The 16,917-nt window shown below is 35.6% G+C and overlaps 1 protein-coding gene across 4 annotated transcripts in view; it reads right to left on the reverse strand.

Moving 5' to 3' along the window:
* Positions 1–2,034: 2,034 nt before the first annotated feature.
* Positions 2,035–16,917, reverse strand: part of LOC115214347 — a 145,929-nt gene continuing 131,046 nt past the window's right edge. The window contains exons 2-3 of one of the 4 annotated variants that reach the window (XR_005000008.1): positions 5,491–7,997; positions 2,035–2,052 (exon numbers count right to left, since the gene is read on the reverse strand). Coding sequence is in view for 3 of the 4 variants with exons in the window: in XM_036504700.1 (XP_036360593.1) it covers positions 5,548–7,997; positions 14,108–14,138 (2,481 nt within the window). In the remaining variant the exon portion in view is untranslated. Of the gene's footprint in view, positions 2,053–5,024; positions 7,998–14,107; positions 14,233–16,917 lie in introns of those variants that run through there. The other 3 variants (XM_036504700.1, XM_029783532.2, XM_036504699.1) reach the window with 3 other exon arrangements.

A 16,917-nucleotide genomic window follows, 5' to 3' on the forward strand; every position in this document is an offset into this window, starting at 1 on the left:
AGGACTTATTTTTTGTAAGCCTAGTACTTATTCTATCGGTCCCTTTTGCCAAACTGCTAAGTTACGGGGACGTAAACACACTAGCATCGGTTGTCAAGCGATGTTGGTGGGACAAACACAGACACACAAACACATACATATATATACATATATACAATGGGCTTCTTTTAGTTTCCGTCTACCAAATCCACTCACAAGGTTTTGGTCGGCCCGAGGCTATAGTAGGAGACACTTGCCCAAGGTGCCACACAGTGGGACTGAACCTGGAACCATGTGGTTGATAAGCAAGCTTCTTATCACACAGCTACTCCTGCACCTATATGTTTGCAAATAATAGCGGACTTGAAAATTGTTAGAAGTTATGGTTCAAAATTATTTTTACTGCTATTTGCTGGTGCCTCGGGGGAAAAGAATTTTACAAAAATACAGCTAGGGTCGTGATGAATGTCCTCCTAGAATTTGAGCGACATGCGTGATAATTTGTGGACGTGCATAAATTACATTCACATACACATCCTGCCTTTTATATATACACAGATATATGAGAGGTACAAATCATCAAAAGAGGTATACATTAGACAATTTCTGACAAACAATGAAAACTTCAGTGAAAATAAAACAGAATTAATTAAATAAATAAGCAATCAACAAATTGGAAAAATAAAAGTGAAAGAAAAGTTAATTACTTAAATTTTATTATTATTTTTAATCAGTTGCCATAATGTGAATAATTAGAATCCTGTTACTGTTTTGGTTCAAAGGATGATATAATAATAATAATTCCCCAAAGTTAGGATTCTCAAGGTTATAAAACAAGGGACTGCAATGAGAAAAGAAAACTTACAGACAAGAAAATAAAAAACCCACAAAAATGGAACAATAGTTAGATATTTGACTTCTACAAGTATTTTGTTGCTGTTGGCTGGAATGTACTGAAAATCACATGTGAAAGAATACAATATCAGGAGTGAGTAGATCTTGCTCGTAATGGTGATGATGATGATGATAATGGTGATGATAGTATTTAGATAAAATATATTCACTGGGCCTTAAGCTTTATATACAGCAGAGGACCTTTGGGATGTTTATTCTATGTAGCAATGGTTTCAAAAAATGGTATGCAATCTCATTTAAACAGTGTGTGTGTGTGTGTGTGTGTGTGGTGTGTGTGTGTGTGTGTGTGTGTGCGCGCGTGTGTGTGCGTGTACGTGCGTGCATGCATGAGCATGTATGTTTGTTGTGCTAAAACTCTTAAGCAGTAATAACTGGAAAAAGAAAAAAAACTTGTCCAAGCACAAATGCATTAACAGATGATAACAAATGGAAGAAAAGTAGTGAATACTAGAAGAATAATATAAATAATTTAATTTGGTCAACTGGAACCAAACTGAGTGAACTTATCAATTTCATCAGATGTAATGTATGCCTAATTAAATGGTTGACTGAGGATTCAGGCATATATTATGTATATGTCAATCAGTTGGTTCCAGTTGACCAAATTAAATTACACACACACAGACACACAATAAATGGGTAAATAAAAGCTTTGCCAAAACCAGGAGAGTTAGAAGCAATAAGCTTCTGGGAAGTTAAGCATTATGACTGTCCTTCTTCTCTCAGTTGACGTTGTTTTGCTTCAATGTTTCTAAGGTCTGTGAGGGGGAGGATAGATGATTTATGTAAAATCATTTCCTCTCATCTTTAAATTTAAGAGTTTTTATCAATGAAAAAATAAATCTAAATTTTATAAGGAAAAAGCAGCCTGATTACCAATGATAATTAAAAATTCAGCTTACATATACATACACACATGAATATATATATATATATATATATACACAAATATACATATGTATGTGTGTGATTATCTATCTATCTATATATATATATATATATATATAGTAGGTACTGCAAATTTAGGGTAAATACTTGATAAGTGTAAGCACCTGTATAGGTGAGAGCTGAGAGGCTGACATCCTTTATGTTCCGCTTTTGATTTTATTTGATATCTATCTATCTATATATATATATATATATATTATATATATATATATAATATATATATATATATATATAAAATCAGAACAGTTTGATTCAAATTCTGTCCTACTTAAAGTCTCAAAGTCCCCCTATCATCAGGCCAGTGGAAATCCCATGGGAAACCCAGTCAGGATACTTTGGAACTTTAAGCAGCATGGAATTTGAATCAAATTGTTCTGATCCATACATGTAACTCTCAATAAATGTGTTGAGTGCCCTTTCTCTCGTTTGCCCACTCACTTGTAGACATATATAATCTATTAAAATTGCTAAGACAATGGAAGAATTAATAATGTTTTTGTAATATCTTGTTATAATATCTGTTCTGAAAGAAATATTTTGCTTTTGATATGAGAAATATCAAGAGAATCCAATCGAAAAGACAGAGGAAGGGAAAAAATATCAACTGCGAATATCTTCTTTTGGTGTATTCTTTATCTTTATTCATTTTTTTTTAGACATTTTTTTCTCAGTGGTGGCAGGGATTTTGAATGGGTTGTTGTTGGGTTTTTTTCTTACTTTTTTTTTTTTTTATCAATGCTATGCTAAGATGTTATCATGCATAAATGTGAGAAGGTTTTCTTAGATAGCTAAATTTCATTGTAGAGGACCATTAGAATTTAGTTGTTGCTATCAATGTATATATATAGGTCTATTTAAAGAAAGAAAGAAAAAACAAAGGAATTACTAGTAATAAAGAAAAGTTAATCCTTTTGTGAACCACAAGAGTTCTCAGAGTTACTGAAGCTTATCTCTGATTTTTATTACATAAAGTAGATGAGAGACAAAAGTTCTCATCCACACCCAGGCTGGGAGGCTTGTCTATAATGAAGACAAGGTAACTTTCCCCAGAAGAGCCTGGTACCTATTCTTCAGGTAGGTAATCTGAGGTAATGTAGAATTAAGTGTCTTGCCCAAAGACACAACAAAACTGACTGCAAGAGGGGACATGAACTTCTCGTAATTAATGAGCTAGAAGTCCAATCAGCTAAGCCATTTTGCTTCTACTGTTGAATAATAAGGCCAGTCGTATCTGTAACTGAATTTATTGATATGATAATATATATAATATCAGTAAATTATATTTTCATAGTATCACTGTCCGGGTATAAAAATAACGGCAATGCAAGGGTTGGCTAAATTATAGCATACACTTCTGCTTTACATTGCTGCTTATGTTTTCACATCTTTTACTTACACACGGGCAGTGAGACAACTCAGGATTGAGGTATTTGCTTGGTAAAACACTAGGTTTCCAGTTCAAATCTCAGTAATTTTATCCTGTAATATATTTGCCACCTGACAGACATACTGAATAGTAATGTCTATCAGGTGGGTCTTGTTAATAAGATAGGAGCTGACATTTGGATTCGACCACCCCAATTTATTTCACGACCAATATGATTCATTGATATTAGGAATCATAAGGAAAATGGTTCATCAATAAAGTTTATGGTTTGTTTATTTGATTTCATGTCTAATAAGATAGGAAATTAACAGACCAGACAGTAATAATGATGGTAATGATGATGAATCTAAAGTGACAGTAGATTATAAAGCTATTTCCCTTCCAAGAAATAATACAACTGTATACAGCAGTTGCTTTTTGGGTTCCACTCTTGAATTTCAAACATCTTATACATATATTTCATATCGAGAACAGTAATTAAACAATTTAAGAATAATAAATATATAATAATTCTTTCAAATTTTGGTACAGCAATTTTGAGGGGGAGAAGTTGAATAGATAAACCCCAGTGCTTAACTGGTACTTATTTTATTGATCTCAACGCAATATTTGAACTCAGAAAATAAAGTCGGAATAATAATTATATTTGAAAATTTTCTAAAGTGATGAGAACTGAAATGAGAGAAATTATTTTATAAATTTATAGGAAAGCGAAGTTGCTACTATATAATTTAAGAACATACTCAAATGTTTATAAGATGCCTAGCTTGACCTATCAACCACTATTTTTGTGCTAGAAAGAAGAAAGTGTTAATGACATCAATATATACTTATCTTTGTCTATTGAAACTGAGATTTGTTTTGTTTTGTTTTTCTTTTTTTGGTGGGTGGGGTTTACAGAATTTTAAATGACACACTTACAGATTTTTTATCTCATAAAACTAAGTCAGTCTTCTCTAGTGTAGAAATATCAGAGGGTTTATCAGTAAAAGTTTTTAAAATATAACAATACTAAAAATAAACAAAAACAAATCAAGGGGATAGATACTAGATTTGATTAGATGAGAGAGAGAAAGAGAGTGTTATGGTATCAATAATTAAGTGTGAGAAGATAGAATGTTGGAAGTAAAATAAATGAAGAACAATAAGAGAAATGAAGATTGGTAAATGAGAATGTGAATGGTAAAAGAAGAGAGAGACAGTGGAAATACTTGAGTTGTAAACTTGTAAGAGATGGCAAAACAAAGAGAGACAAAACAGGAAGATATATAGACTTTAAGGAAACCAGACCAGCTTTCTGAGGGAGAGAGAGAAAGGTGGGGAGAGGAAAAAGATCTGGGTTTAAATGATTTCATTTTGTGTATGTGAGTGACACTGAAATAGCAGAAAAGCAAGATCATGTGGAATAACTCAGATGAAATTTCATCATTCTTAATAATAATGTATCCATAAAAAAAAAAAATGAATCTCACACACACACACACATGCATGCATACATACAGACACCCACACATACGTACCATGATAATAATGAAAACAATTTTTTTGGATATACATTTGATTTCAAGCATTTATGGTTACACATAAATGCTTGAAATCAAATGTATATCCAAAACTACAAATAAGTGAAATAGATTTACAAGTGATTTTTGAAAATTTTTCCTGTTTTTGTTTTGCGTGGCATGAAGTGTGTGTGTATGTGTGTGTGGGGGTTATAAAGAGAGTATTATTTTGAAATATCTAAAATATTAACATTGTTCTAGTTACAAGATTAATATTTTTTAAAATTGTTTTTCAAAATCATACCGGCATACAAAGAGGGAGAAAAAAAAATTAAATTATGATGAAAATTGTAATAAATAATGTTGGGAAGAAAAGTAATAAAATGTAAATTAAGAGCAAGTTTAAAATTTGCAATGGAAAATAGAGCGGGGAAAAATTAAATAAAAAAAAAGAATTTAAACTTAAAAAATAAATTAATAAAAATAGTAAAAGCAAATTTGAAATTAATTCATATACAATTGAAAAGTATTGCAGTTAGCAGCTGCTGGGAAATCTCTCACTTCATGTGCATGTTGTACACACACACATACATACATATGCACATATATATATATAATATATATATATATATGTATATAAAGTCTAATCACTTTTGTTTGATCTCTTTCAGAATTTACCTTTTGACTTAAAGCAGAGAACAAAAAACAAAAAACAACAACCAAAGATGTGTGTGTGTGTGTGTGTGTGTGTGAGTGTATATGCATGTATGTATGTGTGTGTGTGTGTATATTTATTTGTTTTAAAGTTTTGCAAGATTATGATACTGATTTCTTTGGTCGCCAACCATTAACAAAATCAATGATCTTTTTGACTTCCAAAGTATTTAGTTCTGGGAACCCATCTTGCAGTAATTTCCAATCCAGAGAAGCTAACATTTGTCCATCAATCTGTTCGTTTGCAAATCTTTTCACCACTCTGTCCTTCATGCCAATGTAACGCAGAGAACGAGAAACGTCTTGCACAGAAAGGCTACTAATATTGTCAGGTGGAAGCCATCCATCGTCATTAAAAACATCTGTGTAGTCTGTATAGCTGAAATCACTCCCTGCCTGATAACCATAGTCACCTTTTGAACAGAGAGATATAGCTGAGTCGTCACCATGTTTGGCACAGTTGTCACTAAGTCCTGTTACAGACACAGATCGGACAAAATAACGATTGCCTGGATCACTCTCGGAGTATGGATTGTGGTTTGGCTGGTTGTTACCAACTTCAAAATAGTCATATGGTTGTTGATATCCTTTGACATCATAATGGTCATGTGGATAACATTCTTCAGTCGGGGAACAGCTGGAACCAAATGATGCGGGTCTCATTTCTTGGAAGGAATCAGTAAAATGAAACATTTCTATCGCACTCTTCAGCCGTCTCATATTGTGGTGCCGTAAAGTTAAATTGGGATCCATTGTGTGAGAGCCGCGCTGAAGTTCTGCAGAATAGTGTGGGCAGTTCATCAGGTTCGGATTCTGATGACACTGACAGATTTTCTGGACATTGTTTTGTCTTTGGAAACGACTCCGTGAAGAACTATGTTCTGCTGCAGCAGAATTCCTGCGAGAGCATGGAGTAGTTGGAGGAGGCTTGTGGGAGATTCGGTTCAGATTGGAAGTTGATACTGATGTTTCATTCAATAACTTTCTATCAAGACTGGCACTATGTTGAAAAGCAGGTTTGTATCCATTTCTAGGTCTTCCACAGTTAGCATATGTTGTATCTTTGTAAAATTTAGGGATAAAGTTTGGCTGAAACACATCTCGAGATTGTGATACCACAATTGGATTTGTCAAGTTATGTTTCTGTGTTTTCTTTCTTTGCAAATGGGAAGGTACCATATAGCCATCTTCTTCATTTTCTACTAAACTCATCACATTTTCTTTAGAATTAAAATCAAGTTTTGGTTTTGTGAGGGAGGGGGACTTTGGTGGTGGGTTTGGTGCTTCTGGTAGATGCTCGTACAAAGTGTCAGTTGAAGACATGGACAATTTGCCATCTTCATCTACTATAGTTCCAGTTTCACTGTCATCTTTATCTAAAGGCACAGGAGGCAAGTCACGTTTCATCATTGATGGCTTCTTGCAGATTTTGGCATATTGACTCTCAAATGGATCGATCAGAGAAGATTCTGGTGAACATAAAGGGGGACCCGTTGGTGTAATAGTAGATGTTGAAGACTGTGATGATATTGATCCATCAGCAACATTATTCTCAGGTTCAGACTTGTTCTCAGACTCTTGACAATTATTCTTCTTGGCACATTTATTAGCCTCTTCTGTATAAGTAGAGTAGAATGCATCAAAAGGCATCTCAGCTTTACATAATCGAGATGAAAATACACCTTCTTCTTGGAGAGCTTTAAATGCTGCTCTTTCCTTTTTCGTCTTACGAGCACCAAATCTTTCAATGAAACCTGCTGCTTTTGGTTTCTTGGTGTCTTTTGTAGGAACACGAAGTGGTAAATCAACTTTTGGTTTTTGGTCGGTTTTACTGGAGAAAAATGGTGTTCTATTAAGAGTTTTAGGTGCATAATTTGGAAGAACCAGGCTGCGAGTAGAAAGTTTTCTTACAAGTGGAGATTTTGGGGCTATATCTCTGATATAACGCAAATCTTCATCTAGAGGAAGTTCAAATGTATCCTTTTGATCAAGGCGTTTTGATGCGACAACACAATCATCTTCATCAAGAGTTTTTAATTTTAACACCCCATGTGGTACATAATGTTTCTGATTGGATTCTGCATGTACTAACTGAGCTTTCACAGGAAGATCAAAAGCTTTTGTTAAATCTTTTAGTTCATAGACAGCATCATAATTCTTCTTATTTGGGTCTCCGACAGGGCTAAATACACCTGTCATAATCAAAGGGATCATAACCTCATGACCTTGTCCATCAAAGCACTGAAGATATTTCAAGTCTTGATCTTTCTTTGTATTAATGGTACGGTACTTTAGGAATCTTTTAAATAAGTTTTTCATGTTAGTAGAAAGACAAGTCTTGCGATGATCCATATAAACCATTCCGGTACTTAGTACTTCACCTGGAAAAATCTCTCTTGGTACCCAGGATACAGAGCCGTTTTCTTCTCCTAACTCGTATCCAACTGTAGATGTACGCACCAGAAATTTCTTGGGTTTGATGGCAGTGATTCCTTGTATTGAGTCAAAATATTCTACAGGTCGTCCATCGTCTGGAATCACTTCGAACCAACCTAAAAAAAAAAAAATATATATGTACATATAAAATTAACAATAAAACCGATTTGTAAAAATTTCATTTGTAAATTTAAAGCTTTTTCAATACAACGTTTTGGCTGATATACCTTCCAGCCTTCATCAGGTGTCATGGGGAAGTTTGGAACCTGGGTTCTCATTCCTAAGGTATTTTTCGCTATCATTATTATTCAAGTCACTGCCTGGAATCGAACTTGGAATCTTGGGGTTAAGATCGAGGGCTACTAACACCAAGGTTCCAAGTTCGATTCCAAGCAGTGACCTGAATAATAGTAATAATGATGATGATGATAATAGTGAAAAATACCTTAGGAATGAGAACCCAGGTTCGAAATTTCCCCAAGGCACCTGATGAAGGCTGGAGGGTATATCAGCTGAAACGTTTAGCAATAAACAAAATGAATGTAAATAATGTATTTTCCCCATAGTTCTGTTAGTCCATTTCAGAGTGTCAGGTGTCTGTGTACACACACACACGCATGTATGCGGGCACAGAAAGAGAGAGCAAGGGAGAGAGAGACATACACATACTCTTTACTCTCTTTTACTCTTTTACTTGTTCCAATCATTTGACTGCGGCCATGCTGGAGCACCACCTTTAGTCGAGCAAATTGACCCCAGGACTTATTCTTTGTAAGCCTAGTACTTATTCTATCGGTGACTTTTGTTGAACCGCTAAGTTACTGGGACATAAACACACCACCATCGGTTGTCAAGCGATGTTGGGGGGACAAACACAAAAACACATATATATATACGACGGGCTTCTTTCAGTTTCCCTCTGCCAAATCCACTCACAGAATTTAGTCAGCCCGAGGCTATAGTAGAAGACACTTGCCTAAGGTGCCATGCAGTGGGACTGAATCCGGAACCATGTGGTTGGTAAGCAAGCTACTTACCACACAGCCACAGAGAAGGGAGACATACAGACAAACATTTACTGTTAGAACCTGAAGCTTCATTCCGTTGCTATTCTGAGCTTCTCACATAGTGATCCTTTGGACAAGAGAACTGGAATAGGAAGAGAATGAAACTCAAGCACATGGATTGCAATACTCTTAATTTCTTTATCAATCATGCTATGCCCCACCACACACACACGTTTTTTGTGAGTGCGTTTCTGTGAGTGTGTGTGTGTGTGCACATGAGTGCATATGTGAGCACATGTGTGGCACGTAAAAAGCACCAACCGATCGTGGACGCTGCCAGCATCCACTGGCACCTGTGCCAGTGGCACATAAAAAGCACCCACTACACTAACGGAGTGGTTGGCGTTAGGAAGGGCATCCAGCTGTAGAAACTCTGCTAGATCAGACTGGAGCCTGGTGCAGCCTCCTGGCTTTCCAGACCCCGGTCGAACCTTCCAACCCATGCTAGCATGGAACACGGACGTTAAACGATGATGATGATGATGATGTGTGTGTGTGTGTGTGTTGTGTGTTCTTGTGTGTGAGTGTGTGTTGGTGTGTGTGTTGCGTAAGTGTATATGTGAGCATGTCTCTGTGTGTGTGCATGTGTGTGTGTAAGAGAGCATGTGTGGGTGTGTGTAAGAGAGCATGTGTCTGTGTGTGCATGTGTGTAGATGCAGGCACTGTGGAATAATTTTAAAAATTCACTTATGTTCAATGAGTCTTTCCGACTATACCAAGTCACTTTAATGTTTGTCAGTAAAACTAAGTAATTCAAGAGTCAACCTGGTGATACAAGATTTTGCAGATTCTGCCTGAGAATTAGAGTAGATTTCTGTGGAACACTCAGACACTTATATAATAACATAATGAGCAGGTAGGTTATTTAATTGAACAATCTCAACATTCCTTGTTGAAAATTAAGTGAGATTTTGAATGAGAAATGAAAATGGAGTAAGAAAGAGAAAAGGAAAAAAAAAACGAAAACAAAAAATAAATTGTTTTCTAAAATCTTTACATTTCTTCTTTCTTTCTTTCTTTTATTTAGTTTTTTTGTTGAGAAAATAATTCCTGATATCAGACAGAAATAAAGAGAAAGTTAGCATTTGCCAACACGTACAGAATAGAATGACAGAAAAGAATAGAATGACATCGTGTCACATTGTCACAAGATAATTACAGCAACAATTAGTCAGAAGAAGAGAGGGGGAAAAAAAAGTAAAAATATCAAATTTTTGAAATTTTTAAAAATTTAACATTGTCAACATGAACAATGTGATAGTAAAAAATCTCAGCAGCTAGTGTTAGAAGTTGAACATTTATAATTAGTAAGTGTGGTTCATTACTAAATGTAGTATAAAGACTCCACTGCATTCAACTGTCAGTGAAACAACACTTTCAGTTCTTCAGTTCAAGGACCAAAATTGCTAGATTTGTAACTCCACAAAGCAATTAAACTTGGTGGTATTTAGATGACATATATGCTATCTCAAAACTATGGTACATAGATAACACTTCACTTGGAGGCAATCTGCAATCTATCCTGATAGTCAAAAAAATCATTTGTAGAAAGGTGCCTAAAATTGAACAAGTGTGAGTTAGTAGTTACTCATCACTCACTTAAGGGATAACTGTCTTTCCTTCAACATCTGTATTGAATCTTTAAAATGCCTATCTCAGTCTGTCTCTGGTCAAACACATGCCAGAATCAGCCACCAAGAAGAAAACTGATACTTTTTCAAAACTCATCAAAACCGTGACAAATCAAAAAGCTGAGAAGTGATAGAACCCATCAATAGTTTTGCATTTTTTAAATACTAAAACATCATCTATCACTGACCAGATTAACGTATCTTTTAAGATCTACTGCCAAAGAGCTATACAAATTTTGACACTTAAATTCTCTTTCTTTTTAAATCAAGTCTAACAAATATTAAACTCTTTGATACCACATAGCTACAGGCCACCATTATCCTAGGCTTCAGAGAGCAAGGCTTATATTCCATAGAATGTTTGTCCCTTTCATGCTTTTCTATCCTCCATTCATACAACACTTCTCCTCATACAAACAAAACATACAAATTTATGAACAGAAAACCGAGTTCTTAATCTTTTTTGTATTCCCAATTGTGTCCATTTAATGTCACTTAGATCACAAACATTCTTGGATAAAGCCAGTATTGGATTAAAGTGTGGACTTTTAGTATTACAACCCAGAGGCCTCTGCAAGCAAGAGAACCTCTAGAAATTAAGAGTAAAATTATTTAATTTGTGAATGTAGAATCAATGTGTTAGCGTTCTAAATTATTTTTTAAACCTCTTGAAGCTCTATTCTGTTTAAATACAACGCCTTTGTTTCAATTAATTTTTAAAATAATAAAGAATTTAGTAAAGTAACCTTACTAAATTATTGTTATTATTAAGATGGTATCTCAAAATTAAATTAATGAGACATTATGATGGAAAGTTTTAATTTAGATCAATCTAAAACAGGAAGTTTGATTCAAAGATCTAGGGGCAATCTTGGACAGGTGGTTATTAAAAGGGTAAAAATAGGTTTGCTTTAGACACTCTGAAGGGCAATTTGATGGATTTCGGTACAAACATGAAATACTGAAAGCTTCTTATATCTACAGTCCTGTAGTAAGACTAAATAAACTCCATTCCATAAAGTTGAAATAACTCTGAATTTATCTATGTTCAATGACTGAGAGGGAATTTTCTCCAAGATGAAATGTTTGTTTGTAAATAGATTAACCAGACTTACTCTTATGATAATTGAAAACAATGTTCTCAACATGCAAATGTTTGAATTACAATTGTGGTTAACAAAGTAAAAATATATAAAATATTTCCTTAGCTATTCTTTCTGTTTGAAAATTTCACGGCGGGGCTGTACAGTATTTGTAACCTGGAGGTTTACAAAATCTTAATCTGACTCTGGATAAAGTAAATTAATACCCTTTATCTCCTATTTTCCTCTATTCTGAATTCTTTAGATTTCGTAAAGAATACTAATATTCTTTAGAAACATTAGTAACAACCAATTCCTTTCTTAGACACAAGACTAATTTCGTAAGAGAAAAGACAGTCAAATTTCTAACACAGACTCTTGACAGATGACAGGCAAAATTGTAATCAGAAGACAGAACAAAATTAACCCTAGCAAAGCACTGAGTCAATTATTTGCTGTATGTCTATTATCTTACACCTTCATGAGAACTATTAAATAGTAAGATACCTCTCTGATTTGATAATACAGATGTTGTGCTATTTTTCAAACAGTAATTAACATATCTAGGCTACAGACACTATGCACATACCCACACACAACCAGAGCAATGCACATGCACTTATTCATGCACATTTTCACCAATCTTCCACACACAGCCAGACCAATGCACAAATACACACACACCTTTCACCTCTCCACACATTACAACCAGAGCAATGTATGTACATACAAACACATACACCCATTCACACACACACACATGCGCACAACCAGAGCATTGTACATACACAAACATCTATTCACACACCTGTGCATACACACACCTGTGCACACACACACACACACACACACAAAGTAATGAACACACACACACGCATGCACTAGTGCTGTGCTTACATATACTCATGTGCACATGCACACACACACTAAATATGGTGAACACAAGCAAATTTCTCCTTTAGTTTCTCTATAGGTAAATATTGTAAATGCTGTTTAGGTAGCGGGTCATGTATACACAAAAGAAGTGACAAAACACAAAAACAACACATTTCAGTAACAACAAGGACAACTGTCACTACACAGAGATAACCTATTGACTCTTAATAGAATATAACATGCCTTCTTTCATGAAGCACAAACTCAGAGCTTGTGGTATTGGATATTTTTCCCTTTGCTGTGACTGTTGATTAAAGGCATTCCAGCCATGACCATCCCATCTTTCTCATAAGTATTGCTTATTTTATGTGGTAGACTTAATCCCTCACTTGGTCCTTGGGTGATTGGTGGAGAGGAGTCCTCTGATGTAAGTATTTGAGCCAGTTCTTCAGTTTGGGGATACCTTTCTCCCTCCCTGTCCCTGGTTGTCTCAGAGGCCCTGTAAAGGGTTATGACCACAGCTTGCTTCCTAATTACATGGTTATGGGTTCAGTCCTACTGCGTGGCACCTTGGGCAAGTGTCTTCTATGGTAGCCTCAGGCTGACCAAAGCCTTGTGACTGGATTTGGTAGACGGAAACTGTACAGAAGCTGGTCATGTGTGTATGTGTGTGTGTGTGTGTGTGTGTGTGTATGTATGTGTGTATGTATGTATGTGTGTATGCATGTACATATTTACCATATTTGCTTGACAACCAATGCTGATGTGTTTATGTCCTTGTAACTTAGTGGTTCAGCAAAAGAGACCGATAGAATAAGTACTAGTCTTACATAAAATAAGTCCTGGGGTCGATTTCATCAACTAAAAACCATTTAAGATGACTGAAACAAGTAAAAGAATAAAAGAAAAAAAACAAATATCTGGGACTACTAAATTATCCAATGTCATCCCTTCTTCTTCTCTTTACAGGATAGTAGGGCGTAATTTAAAGGACATTTTGGCCATAATTTTTTGCAGGTTTAACAACCATATCGAGGCTGTGTTATTATGAATTTTGGCTGTGTGGTAAGAAATTTGCTTCCCAACCACAAGGTTCCATGTTCAGCCCCATGGAGTGGCATCTTGTGCAATTGTCTTCTACTATAACTCCAACTGACCAAAGCCTTGTGAGCAGATTTGGTAGATGGAAACTGAAAGAAGCCCATCATATATATATGTGTGTGCAAGCATGTGTGTTTATGTTTGTGTTTTTTCACTCCCACCATTTGACAAGCATTGTTGGTTTGTTTACATCCCAGTAACTTAATGAAAAAGAGACTGATAGAATATGTTCCAGGCTTTAAAAAATAAGTACTAGAACTGATTTGTTTTACTAAATCCTTCAAAGCAGTGCCTAGCATAGCCACAGTCTCATGAATGAAACAAGTAAAAGATAAAATGAAGCTACTGTGTGAATTTGAAAATAAATTACATTAAAAATAGGTGGAGAAATTAAGAGGGGAGAGAGGGCTCCTGCTGTGTAGTTTGACAAAAAAACATGATTATTATATTAATATAACAAAAAGCTTACATTTAGGTCCAGCTAGAATGCTAGCTCCCATTGTTTTTCAATCAACATTTAGATGAAGTTAGTTATTTGTATAAACTAGCCACCAGTAGTGTAAATAGCAATCCATGTGGAGCAAACAGCAGTTTGGGAACAGAATGATTCACTACCAAGAGTTTTTTTGGTATTTTTTTACAGATAAGTCAACACAAAAATAAAGAAAAAGAAAAAAATCAGGGAAAATCTGAAAACAACATTAAACTGTGTAAAATAGATAAATAGCCAATGTTTTGTTTTATATAATTTTATCTGAACTAAGATGGTATATATTTACCATGATAGACAGACAAACAGACAGGTGTTCTTTGATCTCCTGAACAAGGTAATTATCTCTGTTGCAGGCTGATAAACATTTGTGTAAATAAACCATTTAGCAGTGTACCAGCCAAGCTTGTAAGAAATTATGGAATGAAGTTCTGTGAGTTCAAATCAGATTGAATGCAGTGGTGATAAGGGAGAAATATGATGCTTTAGGCAGTGTCTTGAAGCAGGAGTGCACAGGGCAGAGTTGCTTGGGGGCCTCACAGGTATAGGGGCACAATTCAGGCCTATGAATGCCTGTGGCTTAATGTCAATGAATGAAGTGCTGAAAAGTTCCTGTCTTTAAAGGTGTCGCGAAAGGCCTGGCCTGAGGCCCTACATTCTGAGTTCTTTTACAGAGCTTAGAAAAACTGAAGGACCACTGCAATAAGTGCGTGAATCTGAGAGGGGAAAATGTTGAATAAAATCATAATTAACTGATCCTCTTGTATTTTCTTTCACCCAAAACCAAGAACTTTTCAGCACACCTTTGTAACCACTACATAAGACCCAATACATTGATTTACCCAGAAGCCTCACAGGTATATGGGTCCAATTATGATTTACGTATGCTGTGGGTTGCTATCAATAAATACTAGAGGCCAGTGCCTTGATTTGCCCAGGGGCCTACAATGCTACTGAGATCTGGCTTCAGGACTGTCCCTTTATCTGAGAGAGAAAGATTTATTTTGCAGATGTAGACCCTCCGCTTCTCACCAGGTTCTAAAGATTTTGTTAATTATTATTTTTTTAGTGTGTGTGTGTGTGTGTGTGTGTGTGTGAATGCCTACTTTCTGCACTTCACATGAAAATTACTGAGCTACAGAAAGTGACATTTGTTGACATCAACCTGTCAACAATTCATTCAGTAGCTCTGCACTTTCAAAGACTTGTAAAAAATGCATCGAAATATTTTTACTTGTTCTAAAGTGAGTCAGAATTTTAAAATTTTGATAACCCCTATACTATCTATATGACAGGGTGAAATTGTGAGAATAGAAAATTTACAATGCCAGCCTTGTTGCAACAGAATACAATTTCTTGATAATTTTATTTTAGCTCAATGGTTATTGGAAGTGATGAAACTGGGTGGGAGATTAGAGTTCTTACTTTCATCAGAGAGGGAGGAGCAGGGGGGGAGAGTAGGTGATGTCACTAGTTATAGGTAAACTATTTGTTCACTTGCAATTGAAGTGACAATTTCCCCATCTCTCTCTCCCTCACATTCTTCATTCTCAGTCAAAGGACAAGAGCCCAGAACATCACATTCTTATTTCCTCACATCAACTGAACTTTATGTTGCCAAACCTCTTTACTCTTTTACTTGTTTCAGTTATTTGACTGTGGCCATGCTGGAGCACTGCCTTTAGTCAAGCAAATCGACCCCAGGACTTATTCTTTGTAAGCCTAGTACTTATGCTATCAGTCTTTTTTGCCGAACGGCTAAGTTACTGGGACATTGTTGGTGCTTGTATGGCAGGTACTAGTGTAACGAAAACAGCTGAAATGTTTGGTGTATCGAAAGTACTGTCTTGAAAGTAATTACAGCCTTTGAGAAAGAGGGAAAAACCTCCTCATTGAAACAAAACTCCGGAAGAAAACCAAAACTTTCAGAAAGGGACTGTCGAACTCTTACACAAATTGTTAGAAAGGATCACAAAAGTACAGCTCCCAAAATTACTGCAGAGCTTAATGACCACCTCGAGAACCCAGTTTGCACAAAAACTGTTTGCCGGGAGCTGCACAAAGCCAGATTTCACAAAACGGCTGCAATCACAAAAACCACTACTTTAAAAAACAAGCATTTCAAAGCATTTAGAGTGGAGTAAAAACTATAGAATTGGTTCCTAGAGCAGTGGGAGAAAGTTATTTTCCTGGACAAGTCATCCTTTACCTTATTTCTGACCAGTGGCGAAGTATACATGTGGAGACAGTCAAAAGAATCATTTGATCCAGACTGCCTTCTTCCAACTTCCAACTTCTTCCAAACATGAAGGAGGATCTGTGATGACCCAGGGAGTGCTATATCTTGGAAATCTGCCGGTCCAATGGTTTCCCTTCATGGCAGAATTAATAGTCAAGACTAAGCATTTTATCTGATCAAATTCATCCTATGATTGCGGAACTGTTTCCGGAGAGAAACGCAATTTTTCAGGATGATAATGCACCAATTCACACAGCTGAAGTTGTTACTGAATGGCATGAAGAACATTCTAGTGAAGTTGAACATCTTATCTGGCCACCACAGTCCCCACATCTCAATAATATTAAATATTTATGGTGCATTTTAGGAAAACAAGTAAGGAGTCGATATCCTCCATCATCATCATCATCACTACAAGAACTGGGGACTGTTTTAGCTGAAGAATGGACAAAAATTTCTTTGGAAACAATTCAAACTTTGTACAAGTCCATACCTTGTACAATTCAAGCTGCAATTAATGCCAAAGGCAGTCCTACTCCATATTAAAATA

This window comes from Octopus sinensis, linkage group LG7 (genome assembly GCF_006345805.1).
Source record: "Octopus sinensis linkage group LG7, ASM634580v1, whole genome shotgun sequence".
Taxonomy (NCBI): domain Eukaryota; kingdom Metazoa; phylum Mollusca; class Cephalopoda; order Octopoda; family Octopodidae; genus Octopus; species Octopus sinensis.